This window comes from Dendropsophus ebraccatus, chromosome 7 (assembly GCF_027789765.1).
Source record: "Dendropsophus ebraccatus isolate aDenEbr1 chromosome 7, aDenEbr1.pat, whole genome shotgun sequence".
NCBI classification, from domain to species: Eukaryota; Metazoa; Chordata; class Amphibia; order Anura; family Hylidae; genus Dendropsophus; species Dendropsophus ebraccatus.
Window position 1 is genome coordinate 96752943 of NC_091460.1, and position 14410 is coordinate 96767352.

General features: G+C 44.6%; 1 protein-coding gene across 4 annotated transcripts in view; it reads left to right on the forward strand.

Annotated features, from left to right (window-relative positions):
• Positions 1 to 14410, forward strand: part of ZAP70 (zeta chain of T cell receptor associated protein kinase 70) — a 199628-nt gene that overhangs the window by 154728 nt on the left and 30490 nt on the right. For all 4 annotated transcript variants that reach the window (XR_011363954.1, XM_069977926.1, XM_069977927.1 and 1 more), the window contains one exon: positions 12134 to 12274. Coding sequence is in view for 3 of the 4 variants with exons in the window: in XM_069977926.1 (XP_069834027.1) it covers positions 12134 to 12274 (141 nt within the window). In the remaining variant the exon portion in view is untranslated. The remainder of the gene's footprint in view (positions 1 to 12133; positions 12275 to 14410) is intronic.

Genomic DNA, 14410 nt, shown 5'->3' on the forward strand with positions numbered 1-14410 from the left:
TTTTATAAAATGTCTCTACAACAAGACACTATGCCTCTTTATCCCCTTAGTGACCACCCTTATGCCTTTTTAAAGTGCTTGGGTGGTCACTGCATATGGCATAGTCTCAGCCATCATTCATCTGTAACTGCCAGGATTTGGCTGTAGCCTTAATTCCTTACATGCCATGGTCAATACTGATTTCGGCAGTACCACACCTGTCAGGGTCCCATTCTTTACCCCTTCGAGTGCTGAACAGTAACCATGGATGCTAGAGGCCTTCTGAAAGCCTCCTGCTAGTTGATGACAGAGATGACAGATCAATGCAATATGGTAGTAATGCATTGATGTGTAAGTAATGAAATGATTGCATATAATAGTCCCCAAGGGCTAAATAAATGAATAATTGAAAAGAAAAAGCAAAAATGAAATTATTCTTGGTCACTAAAAGTCCCACATGCAGTTCAGTGGTTCACACTTTATATATTGTATTAGCCTCTACACCTCCGCTCTACAGTGTTTTTGTTTGTGATCTTGCTTTGTGAGTTCACACCCTTTGTTTCAGTAGAACATCTGCATGTTGCACACTGTATACTTCAGGATCTACACACAAAATGACTTGTGTCTTCAAAGCTGGATTAACGAATGAGTTTTAGTAGTATTGGTGACATTTTAGGTGCAGTGTTTCAGGCAAAGAAGATGATGCATCCTAAAGGCCCTATTACATGTAGCAATTATCTGCCAAATGAGGTAAATCTGTCAGATAGACAAGAAAACAATCAGCCAAGGTGCGAGCAATCATTCTCTTGTAGGCTGAACGTTGTCATCAGGGGCGTAGCTAATGTCTCCTGGGCCCTGATGCAAGAGGTCAACTTGGGGGCCCCCCCTTCCAATACCAAGCGATGCTATTGGTATCTCAAGACCGATATTACCAATAATACCAGTATATAGGAAATATTATCACCATACATATTACTGGCATACTGTTACTAACCATATCCTGTATACTGAGATATTGCCAAATATTACCACCGCAAGCACTACCATAACCATCGTATTGCTACTGGCCAAATCCAGTATACTAAATGCAATAAAACACTGTACCAGATTACAAGTAACCACCACATACTGACTAACGCCGCCACATACTGACTAACACCACCACATACTAATACCACCACATACTGACTAAAACCACCGCTGCTTCTAATACCACCATATACTGACTAATACCACCACATACTGACTAAGACCACCACATACTGAATAATGTCACCGCATACTGACTAACCCATTGCTGCTACTAAATAATCCACTTTAACAGATCACTATCACCTCATCCAGTCATATAGAGGTGGACCAAGCTCTACACAGGTTCTGTACACCATATTGAGCTCACTAAGAACGAATTCCCCGCACTACTCAGGCCATAGACGAACCACGGCACTCGGACTCACCGTATCTTGATCCTGGTTGCTGAAGGTGCTCACAGTATAGAGACGAGATGATTCAAGTGAAGTATAAACAAAGAAACAAAGATAGGAGCACTCTTCTTGCTGCAACCAACAGTGATTCATTCAGCCGGCTAGCTGGTCATCGGATGCAGACAGGTAACAGGCAACAGCTGTTTCGCACGGCACAGCGTGCTTTGTCACAGCCACAACGTCATCACGTATACCTCCCCTTTATATACACGTCAAACATGTGTCCATTACCATAAAAACATTACATATATTTACAATTAGAGAGATTACTTCATTCTTGCCGTTTGTAATATACAATACACCGCTTTTTCCTCTAATCTTCCTCTAACAATTTCATCTCAGAGATTTTTACAGCTCCGGAAAGCAACTATGGGACGTCTGTCAGTTAACTCTTTCAAAGTTGGGTCACCCTCAAGAACATGCCAGTGTTTGATGATTGCTGCCTTAATCACATTATCCATAGGTCCATGACCAAATGTGAACACAAACCTATTGGATTTCTTACGTCCACTAGATCTCCGGATCAGCTCATTCCGATCTAAGTTACGTGCCCTCTCCATAGCTTCTCTAACTTCCCTTCGTGGATAGCCCCTCTTATACAAGCGATCACACAGTTCACGAGATTGTTGTTCAAATAACTCAACTGAATTGTTGATGCGACGTAGCTGCACGAATTGTCCATACGGCACTGCTCGTTTGACATGTGCTGGATGGTCGCTTGTATAGTTTAATAGCATGTTAGTGGCCGTCGGTTTACGATAACCGCTTGTCTGGATACTGCCATCTACCCTCTGCAGGTGGACATCTAAAAAATCTAACTGATCTCCACCAAAGTGAGAGGTGAACCTCATGTTGTAATTGTTCACATTCATATATGTAATGAACTGCTGGAATTCCTCTTTCGTCCCGGACCAAACTATAAGTACGTCATTATTTTAGATATAAAAATATTTTTAATTGAAAAAATTAATTCCTCCTCCAATTCTGCCAAGAATAAATTGGCGAAAGTTGGGGCGACCGGAGTCCCCATCACCGTTCCAGCCCGCTGGCAGTACCACTGACCAGCGAACTGGAAGGCGTTGTGGTGGAGAACAAAACCCAGCAGTTCACACAAGAATGAAACAAAATTTTCCTCTATGGTTCCCATCCTCAGCAATCGACGCCGGATAGCCTGTACACCCGCATCCTGGGGGATGCGAGTGTACAGGCTGTCGACGTCGATGCTGGCCAGTGACCAACCCTCCCCCCAAGCAAAATCCTCCAAAATTAATAGAAGCTCTTTTGTATCACGTAGATACGACAGTACCGGTTGCAGTAGTGGTCTAAGGACCCAATCCAGATATTTGGATATCGGCTCAGTCACAGAGCCCGTACCCGCCACTATGGGGCGTTCGGGAGGATGAACCATATCCTTAAAGGAGAAGTCCGGCCAAAATTAATTTTTGATATGTTGTTACTTATGAAAAGTTATACAAATTTCTAATGCACATTAATTATGGGAAATGCACATATACTGCTATTTCCCTTAATTTAGTAGATCAGGAAGTGTTAGAAATATCTCTGAAGAAGTGACGTCACGACCCAGGGTGTAATTCCTATGGAGTGTCCAGCAGGGGGCGCTCTCTATATAGAAGTCTATGGGACTTTATTGTTTCTATGGGTTTCTATGTAATGTAATGTAATGTAGTGTACAGTGTGCTTTATTGAATGAATACATCTATGGAATACTTTGGGGAGCAAGTGTCCTTGCTCCCCAAAGTATTGCATAAATGTATTCATTCAATACATTCAATACACAGTAAGCCCGCCGATCCGCCGATCCGCCACACGCTGATCCGCCGCATTCCCGCCGATCCGGACCATATACATTGAACTACAGCTCCCATCATCTGCTTCTGGTATGAACAGGTGATGGGAGCTGTAGTTGGGTAAGGGATATGACATGCCGCCGGGCGCAGGGGGGAGCCGCTCAGTACACAGGAGCGCTCCCCCCTCCTCCTCCTCCTTCCGTGATAACTTCCGCCTATACCAATGCTGACTCCCTGCCTGGCCGCCGCTCTCCGCTCACATATACCGGCTCCCGGCATCAGCGCGGACACCAGGATGCATCGGGAGCCGGTATGTATGGGGGGAGAGCGGAGAGCGGCGGCCAGGCAGGGACTCAGCATTGGTATAGGCGGAAGTTATCCCGGAAGGAGGAGGAGGAGGGGGGAGAGCTCCTGTGTACTGAGCGGCTCCCCCTGCGCCCGGCGGCATGTGATATCCCTTACCCAACTACAGCTCCCATCACCTGTTCATACTAGAAGCAGATGATGGGAGCTGTAGTTCAATGTATATGGTCCGGATCGGCGGGAATGCGGCGGAAATTCGGCGGATCGGCGGGCTTACTGTGTATTGAATGTATTGAATGAATACATTTATGCAATACTTTGGGGAGCAAGGACACTTGCTCCACAAAGTATTCCATAGATGTATTCATTCAATAAAGCACACTGTACACTACATTACATTACATTACATAGAAACCCATAGAAACAATAAAGTCCCATAGACTTCTATATAGAGAGCGCCCCCTGCTGGACACTCCATAGGAATTACACCCTGGGTCGTGACGTCACTTCTTCAGAGATATTTCTAACACTTCCTGATCTACTAAATTAAGGGAAATAGCTCTATATGTGCATTTCCCATAATTAATGTACATTAGAAATTTGTATAACTTTTCATAAGTAACAACATATCAAAAATTAATTTTGGCCGGACTTCTCCTTTAAGTAACTTCGGAATCCAATACCAGTACGGTCTGCAAGGGTTCTCAACAATGAGTTTCTCCGCAAACCGTCTAGACATCAGACCCTCCTCAACACCTCTCCGTAATAGTGATTTAACCTTTGCTAGATACTTAATTGATGGGTCCTTTTGTAACTTTACATAGGTATCTGTATCTTTAAGCTGACGTTCAGCTTCCCATATATAGTATTCCCTTTTAAGGAGGACAATGTTGCTTCCCTTGTCTGCTGGTTTCACAATGACATCATCCCTGGACTTAAGCCATTGTAACGCTTTATATTCACCTTTAGTTAAGTTTTTATGTGGCTCAGGATAAATTAATGATTTTACCTCCTGAGTCACTTTTTGTTCAAACAAATCCAGGGATGAACCAGCAGACAAGGGAGGGTTAAAGGTGGAAGGTACACCACCACGAAAAACACTTGAAACCTCCGGGGGGGCTGGAGGGAAGTTTCCCTGCAATTCCATTAACGATATCAATATCTCACGGTCTACCTCATCAAACTGTGGACTCATGCTGAAACCCAGGGGGCTAACTGTACACGGTTGTTCACCAACTGCTGTTGTATTACTGTTACAACCCTGTCGGTTAGCAAAAAACTTTCGCAAATTTAACTTCCTTATGCTTTTATGTAAATCAAATGTAAATTGTACCGGGTCAAACCTAGAACTCATACAGAAATTTAAACCTTTTGACAATAACGATAAACAATGATTAGAAATTTCAATATCAGTCAAGTTCACTACAGTTAAATGTCCATCAGTTGTCAAACAGGCAGTACCTTCATTTTCATGACAGTCTCTTAGTGGCGCCACGACACATGTTTTCTCTTGGAGCCTCTCCTTATATCTTTTCCACCTCTTGCCATCTTGCCACCCCTCCTTGTCCGTTTCCCGAAGGGGTTTGGTTAGGGGTACTTATTGTAGGGGTAGTGGTTGGATTAACGGCACTAGAGTCAGACCCGGAATCCGTTGTCCAGTATTCAGATTGCTTATTTTGTTTGTGGTATCTTCTAGCACGTCTCTGAGGTTTAGCATTCCAACTGAACACTTTTCCACTATCATAGTCCTGCTTATCCCGCAGAGCTTTATCCCGCTTACGTTCTTTTAATTCCACCTGCACAGGGACAACACGTTTATCAATCCGTTTCAACATGTTGGAATATTGTAATTCAGTTAAGCGAGATTTTAATTCAGCCTTAGCTTTTTGTAATTCACCTGTGATCATGGAATATTCCATTTCAGTCCTTTTCAGCACCAATTTAGTAAGATTTAGGGAATGATTCATATGCAATTGTTTCCACTTGGTTTTAAATGTAACATCCTCTTGAAACTGTGAGATTTCCTTATACACTCGCAGCCCCACTCTGTACACCATATACATTACAGTGGAGTAATATCAGGTGACTCACAGGGGACGTCTTCTCTTATCAGAGTTCTTCCCTTTTCATCTTCTTCTCCATCTGTCCTGGGCCATTATGAGAACTTCTCCGAGCCACGAATCCACAGAATCTGCCAGACAAACATATTAGGCTCCTCACTCTGGCATCATCCTCATTTCTCTACAAACTGCACATCTGTATTGGCCCCTTTACACCCTCACTAAGTGGGTAGCCCTGACACTATGTGACCCCCTTATAGTATATGCCCCCCTCTGTGTACTATAGTACATGCATCCCTTGGTGCATGCCCTATTTTATCCCCCCCCCCCGTGTAGTGCCCCTTATGGATGGCCTCCAATGTGTTGTCCCCCTTATAGATGGCCCCCCTGTGTTGTCCCCCTTATAGATGGCCCCCATGGTATCCCCCTTATGTTGACCCCCCCATGTTAGCCCTCTGATGTTGACCCCTATGTTAGCCCCCTTTTGTTGTCCCCCATGTAAGCCCCCTTATGTTGCAAAGCAGATAGGAAAAAAAAAACAACACACAACTCACCTGACAACTCACTCCCCCATCGTGGCTCTTCTCTTCTGCAGTCCGGTCTGCACATCTGTATTGGCCCCTTTACACCCTCACTTAGTGGGTAGCCCTAACACTATGTGACCCCTTATAGTATATGCCCCCCTCTGTGTAGTCAACTATAGTACATGTATCCCTTGGTGCATGCCCTATTTTATCCCCCTCCCCGTGTAGTGCCCCTTATAGATGGCCCCTAATGTGTTGTCCCCCTTATAGATGGCCCGCCTGTGTTGTCCCCTTTATAGATGGCCCCCCTGTGTTGTCCCCCTTATAGATGGCCCCCCTGTGTTGTCCCCCTTATAGATGCCCCCCTGTTTTCCCCCTTATAGATGCCCCCCATGTTATCCCCCTTATGTTGACCCCCCATGTTATCCCCCTTATGTTGTCCCCCATGTAAGCCCCCTTATGTTGCAAAGCAGATAGGAAAAAAAACAACAACAACACACAACTCACGTGACAACTTACTCCCCCGTCATGGCTCTTCTCTTCTGCAGTCCGGTCTGGCCCCCGCCTGACGCGCGTCTCCCGCCTCTGTCCCATCCCCGGCAGCACACACTGAGCTCAGTGTGTATTGCCAGGGATGGGACAGAGCCAGGAAGCCGCACGTCAGCCTCTTGTGATCGCAAACAAAACACTGCTTGCAGTCACAAGAGGGAGTCGAAGAGGGGCAGTGCAGTGGCAAGGGGGGGGGGGCCTCGCGGGCCCCCCTTGGTAGCGGCCCGGTCGCGGCGAAGACCGCTGTGACCGCAGTCGCTACGCCACTGGTTGTCATTTAACAAGTTTAAAAATCATCAGCCGCACATTGCTCCATGTGATAAGTGATGCATGGCTGATCAAAAGGGTACTCATGCATTAGTGTATAGAAAATAATCAAGATGTTATGCTTACCTGTCAACGCTCCTCCTGATGTCTTCCATGCATTTCTCCGGGTCCCTCACTGGCTGCAGCCACCGCAGCCCATCCCTGCAATGACAGCCCAGTCAGCCAATCAGGGACCGAGATGGGACAGCACTGCAGCCACACTGTTTGCTGTAATGGAGGAGGGAGTATTATAACACCAGTATATAAGAAGCAAAAATTATTACAATAAATATCACTGTCACACTGTTACTGACCAAATCTTATACCAAGACTGATTACCACTGACTAATGCCACTACTGCTAGTGAATAAAATCCACTGTACAAAAACCAATATCACTTCATACAGTGACCATATAGCAGGGCCGTTTCTAGCACCGTGCAGGCCGGGCCACTGCACGGGGCGCTGACAGCTAGGGGGCGCCCTCCCCCTCCTCACTCAGCAGCAGTTACATTCTGCATAGGGCATCAGGCCCGGACTTCAGAGCGCCCCCACACACAGCACCTGGCTCCTGGGGGCTCCTTTGTGGCCTGTGACTAAAGGGAAGAGGATAGAGGAGGCAGCAGGGACTCCTCCACGTTCCTCCCTGCGGCTCTACAGAGCATGCAGCACAGGCAGCAGCTCCTGTGTGACAGCGTCTCCTCCCCCGACCCGGCCTGGACACAGATGAAGAGAAGCTTCCTGTAAGTGCTGCTGCTGTCTGGAAGGAGGGGGGGTCACTGTGGGGGATCAGCAGTACAGTGGTGGGGTGTATGTGATTGGGGGGGGGGGAGCAGGGTGATGGGCAGCTTCATACCCCACAGTCTCTACTTTATCTATCTTCCTTCTAACTTCCTTTCCCCTTAGCTGACAAGGCTCTGCAGCTTCAGTCAGGAGGTGGGGGAGGGTTATTAGCATAGGACCTCTGCCTGGTGATTTAACCCTTCCTAGACTGCACCCTGCTACAAAAAGTTACTCCACTATATTTGGGTGTAAAGAGTCCACTGTGCAAAGGTATGTGTGATGAGCTATGGTATGTATAGTGTGATGTGTATGTGTGATGAGCTATGGTATGTATAGTGTGCTGTGTATGTGTGATGAGCTATGGTATGTATAGTGTGCTGTGTATGTGTGATGAGCTATGGTATGTATAGTGTGCTGTGTATGTGTGATGAGCTATGGTATGTATAGTGTGCTGTGTATGTGTGATGAGCTATGGTATGTATAGTGTGCTGTGTATGTGTTATGATCTGTTATGTATAATGTGCTGTGTATGTGTGATGATCTATGTTATGTATAATGTGCTGTGTATGTGTTATGATCTGTTATGTATAGTGTGCTGTGTATGTGTGATATCCTATGTTATGTATAGTGTGCTGTGTATGCTGTGTGTATGTGTGATATCCTATGTTATGTATAGTGTGCTGTGTATCTTCTATGTATGTGTGATATCCTATGTTATGTATAGTGTGCTGTGTATGTTCTATGTATGTGTGATATACTATGTTATGTATAGTGTGCTGTGTATGTTCTATGTATGTGTGCTATCCTATGGTATGTATAGTGTGCTGTGTATGTTCTATATATGTGTGATATCCTGTGGTATGTATAGTGTGCTGTGTATGCTGTATGTATGTGTGATATCCTATGTTATGTATAGTGTGCTGCTATGCTCTATATACTGCCTCCCAGAGGGTCACACAATAATATATACCGCCTCACAGAGGGTCACACAATATTATATACCGCCTCACAGAGGGTCATACAGTAATATATACCGCCTCCCAGAGGGTCATACAGTAATATATACCGCCTCACAAAGGGTCACACAGTAATATATACCGCCTCCCAGAGGGTCACAGAATAATATATACCGCCTCACAAAGGGTCACACAGTAATATATACCGCCTCCCAGAGGGTCATATAGTAATATATACCGCCTCACAGAGGGTCACACAGTAATATATACCGCCTCACAGAGGGTCATACAGTAATATATACCGCCTCACAGAGGGTCACACAGTAATATATACCGCCTCCCAGAGGGTCATACAGTAATATATACCGCCTCCCAGAGGGTCACACTGTAATATATACCGCCTCACAGAGGGTCATACAGTAATATATACCACCTCATAGAGGGTCATACAGTAATATATACCACCTCACAGAGGGTCACACAGTAATATATACCGCCTCACAAAGGGTCACACAGTAATATATACCGCCTCCCAGAGGGTCACACAATAATATATACCGCCTCACAAAGGGTCACACAGTAATATATACCGCCTCCCATAGGGTCACACAATAATATATACCGCCTCACAGAGGGTCACACAATAATATATACCGCCTCACAGAGGGTCACACAATAATATATACCGCCTCACAGAGGGTCACACAATAATATATACCGCCTCCCAGAGGGTCACACAATAATATATACCGCCTCACAGAGGGTCACACAATAATATATACTGCCTCCCAGAGGGTCACACAGTAATATATACCACCTCACAGATGGTCACACAATAGTATATACCGCCTCACAGAGGGTCACACAGTAATATATACCGCCTCACAGAGGGTCACACAGTAATATATACCGCCTCCCAGAGGGTCATATAGTAATATATACCGCCTCACAGAGGGTCACACAATAATATATACCGCCTCACAGAGGGTCACACAATAATATATACCGCCTCACAGAGGGTCACACAATAATATATACTGCCTCCCAGAGGGTCACACAGTAATATATACCACCTCACAGATGGTCACACAATAGTATATACCGCCTCCCAGAGGGTCACACAATAATATATACCGCCTCACAAAGGGTCACACAGTAATATATACCGCCTCCCATAGGGTCACACAATAATATATACCGCCTCACAGAGGGTCACACAATAATATATACCGCCTCACAGAGGGTCACACAATAATATATACCGCCTCACAGAGGGTCACACAGTAATATATACCGCCTCACAAAGGGTCACACAGTAATATATACCGCCTCCCAGAGGGTCACACAATAATATATACCGCCTCACAAAGGGTCACACAGTAATATATACCGCCTCCCATAGGGTCACACAATAATATATACCGCCTCACAGAGGGTCACACAATAATATATACCGCCTCACAGAGGGTCACACAATAATATATACCGCCTCACAGAGGGTCACACAATAATATATACCGCCTCCCAGAGGGTCACACAATAATATATACCGCCTCACAGAGGGTCACACAATAATATATACTGCCTCCCAGAGGGTCACACAGTAATATATACCACCTCACAGATGGTCACACAATAGTATATACCGCCTCACAGAGGGTCACACAGTAATATATACCGCCTCACAGAGGGTCACACAGTAATATATACCGCCTCCCAGAGGGTCATATAGTAATATATACCGCCTCACAGAGGGTCACACAATAATATATACCGCCTCACAGAGGGTCACACAATAATATATACCGCCTCACAGAGGGTCACACAATAATATATACTGCCTCCCAGAGGGTCACACAGTAATATATACCACCTCACAGATGGTCACACAATAGTATATACCGCCTCCCAGAGGGTCACACAATAATATATACCGCCTCACAAAGGGTCACACAGTAATATATACCGCCTCCCATAGGGTCACACAATAATATATACCGCCTCACAGAGGGTCACACAATAATATATACCGCCTCACAGAGGGTCACACAATAATATATACCGCCTCACAGAGGGTCACACAATAATATATACCGCCTCCCAGAGGGTCACACAATAATATATACCGCCTCACAGAGGGTCACACAATAATATATACTGCCTCCCAGAGGGTCACACAGTAATATATACCACCTCACAGATGGTCACACAATAGTATATACCGCCTCACAGAGGGTCACACAATAATATATACCACCTCACAGAGGGTCACACAGTAATATATACCGCCTCCCAGAGGGTCATATAGTAATATATACCGCCTCACAGAGGGTCACACAATAGTATATACCGCCTCATAGAGGGTCACACAACAGTATATACAGCCTCACAGAGGGTCACACAACAGTATATACCACCTCACAGAGGGTCACACAACAGTATATACCGCCTCACAGAGGGTCACACAATAATATATACCGCCTCACAGAGGGTCACACAATAGTATATACCGCCTCACAGAGGGTCACACAACAGTATATACAGCCTCACAGAGGGTCACACAATAATATACAAGATATACCCAGGGGGGGGGCACTATATTTCAGAGTCGCCCTGTTGCCAAATTGGCCTAGAAACTGCCCTGCCATATAGCAGTAGATATAAGCTCTGCACACACTCTATGCATCATAAAAGTGACTACAGTGCAGTTAAAGCAAATGATTCACAGGATGCCATCTATATTACGAGACAGCTGCCTTTCCTGTTATGTTCCCGAAGTGGGAACATAGCCTAAGGCCATGTTCCCACAACTTAAGTTACGGATTAATCACGGTCGTTGTTGCTGATTTGCAACAACAGCCGTGATTAATACTTAACTTACATTTTGCTGCAGCTAGAGGGAACCCCAGCCGTGTGTATACACCCCATCCGGAAACGCTAGCGGTCGCACAAAAAACTGACATGTCAGTTTTCTGCAACCTCTATTCATTGAATAGCGGCCACAGAAGACATGTCAGTGCACACAATGTCAGTGCACACATTGTGTGCAGCGGTGAATTGGGATGTGGGCGCTCACGGATGCGCCTGCATCCCAATTCATCAGAAATGAAGATCGTCGGCCGATCTTCTCAAACACCGGCCATTCTGTGAGTGTGAACATGACCTAAAGGTGTAAAATGACTCAAAATACTGTTTGGTAACATGCCCATAGTCTAGATCTTGCTGCAACCAAAACTGGCAATTTATGGCTAAATTTGTACTTAAAACCAAAGTTAAGTTTGGTGTATAGTAGAATTCACTCTACAGATATTCCAACGTATAATACATAGGGTGATTTGAGGTGCTACTATATGCTGATCACTTTTCTTCCATGTATTTCTAGGCTCGACAAGGTGGGAAGTGGCCTTTGAAATGGTATGCCCCAGAATGCATAAATTTTCGCAAGTTTTCCAGCCGCAGTGATGTATGGAGCTATGGTGTTACCATGTGGGAAGCATTCAGTTATGGGCAGAAGCCTTACAAGGTATGGATATTGGAAAATAGGTTGTTAGGTTAAATTTGTTGACTAAAATAAACCAGCTAATTCTTCCACATGACAAAGCTACGTGGGGGCAGTGATACGTGTGGAGTTTCTCCACTCCACTGTCCTACCGGATCTGGTGACTCTCAGGTTGTATGGGGCTTTTGAGGAGGGTAGTTTCTGCCCTGTCCAGCTCTCATTCCTGTCCTGTCCCATTATGTCTCTATCTGCATTACTATGAATTAGCACCATCTGGTAGCCTGATCGGGACAATTGTATCCCTGCACAGTGGGGAGCACACCCCCAAAACGATCGGCATTTGATTAGCGGGGGCTGCTGAACTTGGATAAAGCTCTAAGGTTGTCTGAAAAACATGGATACAGCCAATGACTATATCCATGATTTCCGCATAGCCTTAGGGCTTTATCCAACTTCAACAGCCACCGCTAATCAAATACCGAAAGTTCGGGTTCGGATGGACTTGAGCATGCTCGAGGTTCTCTCATCTCTAATTACTATACCAAAACAAAAATCCGCAAGGGATCAAAAAAAGTGCAGGACACTCACAAATAAATATAATTGTATCTCTTTATTAAGATAAATTTTAATTAAAATACATACAAAAATAGATGAAAAAAAGATAAAAAACAAAGAAATTGGGGGAATGAAACAAACCAAATACATAAATTGGTGAGGGGACATAGAAAAATGTTTTATGAAATCATATATTGCACATGCAAGAGACTAAGATAACTATGGCAGTGTAGGCATCCTCTATTGAATAGAAGTAATGTAAACAGTGTTAATTAGCAGCATAAAATAAAGTGCACACGGTAAACAACCTGTCTAGAGCTCCAGTAGCTGAATAATCAATACACTAAGGTGAAATCACCAACAAATGATTATAAATGTACATACCAAATAAGAGGATGTATACACTGCACCAAGTCCCACACACCTACTTACCCTACGCATGTTTCGCGTGACTCGCTTTGTCAAGGGATATGAGTAAAGAGGGGAAAACCTCATTCTTTTATATTGGGTATAACCAATCAGGACACCTCAGCACAGGTGGAATAACTCACCCAGATGGTGGCAATAAGGTCTGAGACGGGAGTATGGCAGAGAGAACCGGAAATATGTACTAGTCATGTGATGCAGAGCGTCACACACAACCGGAAGCGGCTCCGGCAGACTCAGGTCACATGATCGCAAACGCGGACACGTGACCAAAGAACCCACCTGACCCACAGACGCCGATCATGTGACACAGTGCGTCACATACAAACAAAGATAGTACCAATGGGCTCTGGTCACATGACCGCAACCGCGGACATGCGACCAAAAAGAACACCCGTTCTGGACTGAATTGTTTTGGGTATTCTTTTTTGGATATCATCTCTAATTACGAATCAAAATTAAAACGGACTGTATAATTAGCCTAATATACATCAACGTGCTCTAAATTGAACCGTGATTATGGTTTCGTAATTACGGACAACTTTACTGTATGTGTGAATAAGGCCTTAGGCATTGGCCGTTGTTTAACACTGCAAAAAGCAGCCGTGTTAAACAGCAGTCGATGCTCATATAGTGTGTGAACATGACCTTAAATGATACAAGAATTCTTAAAGAGAATGTTCCATCAGAAAATTACTTATTTTTTAAATAATGTTTTTATGTTAAACATATTTTTTAAGAATTTCTTTTTTTTTTTTTTTAGAGTTTTCTAATTTTCCATTTCTCTGTCTATATTAAAAAAATAATACCAAAATATTGCAGTTTTTATTCTCACCGCGTGGGCTAAAACTTAAGCTCCCTATTATACAGGGCGACTTGAGAAGCAAACAAGCGCTGTCAGAGCTCGTTTGCCCCTTGTTCCCCACTCGCAGCCACTGCTGTTACACGCGGCAGCGACTGGGTGAGTACAGGGGAGGCCGTGGGGAGGAGCCGGGGGCTGCCCGGGTGATCGCTAGAGGATAGCGGTGGTCTGCTGCCGCCGCTCCTATGTTTGTCTTTAAACATGTTAAAGGACAAATGACTGCAACGATCAGCCAACATTGTTCATGCTATATAACAGCTAAACATACTGTATCCAGTTCCAGTCTCCTGAAGGCAGCTATATAACAGCTATACTTA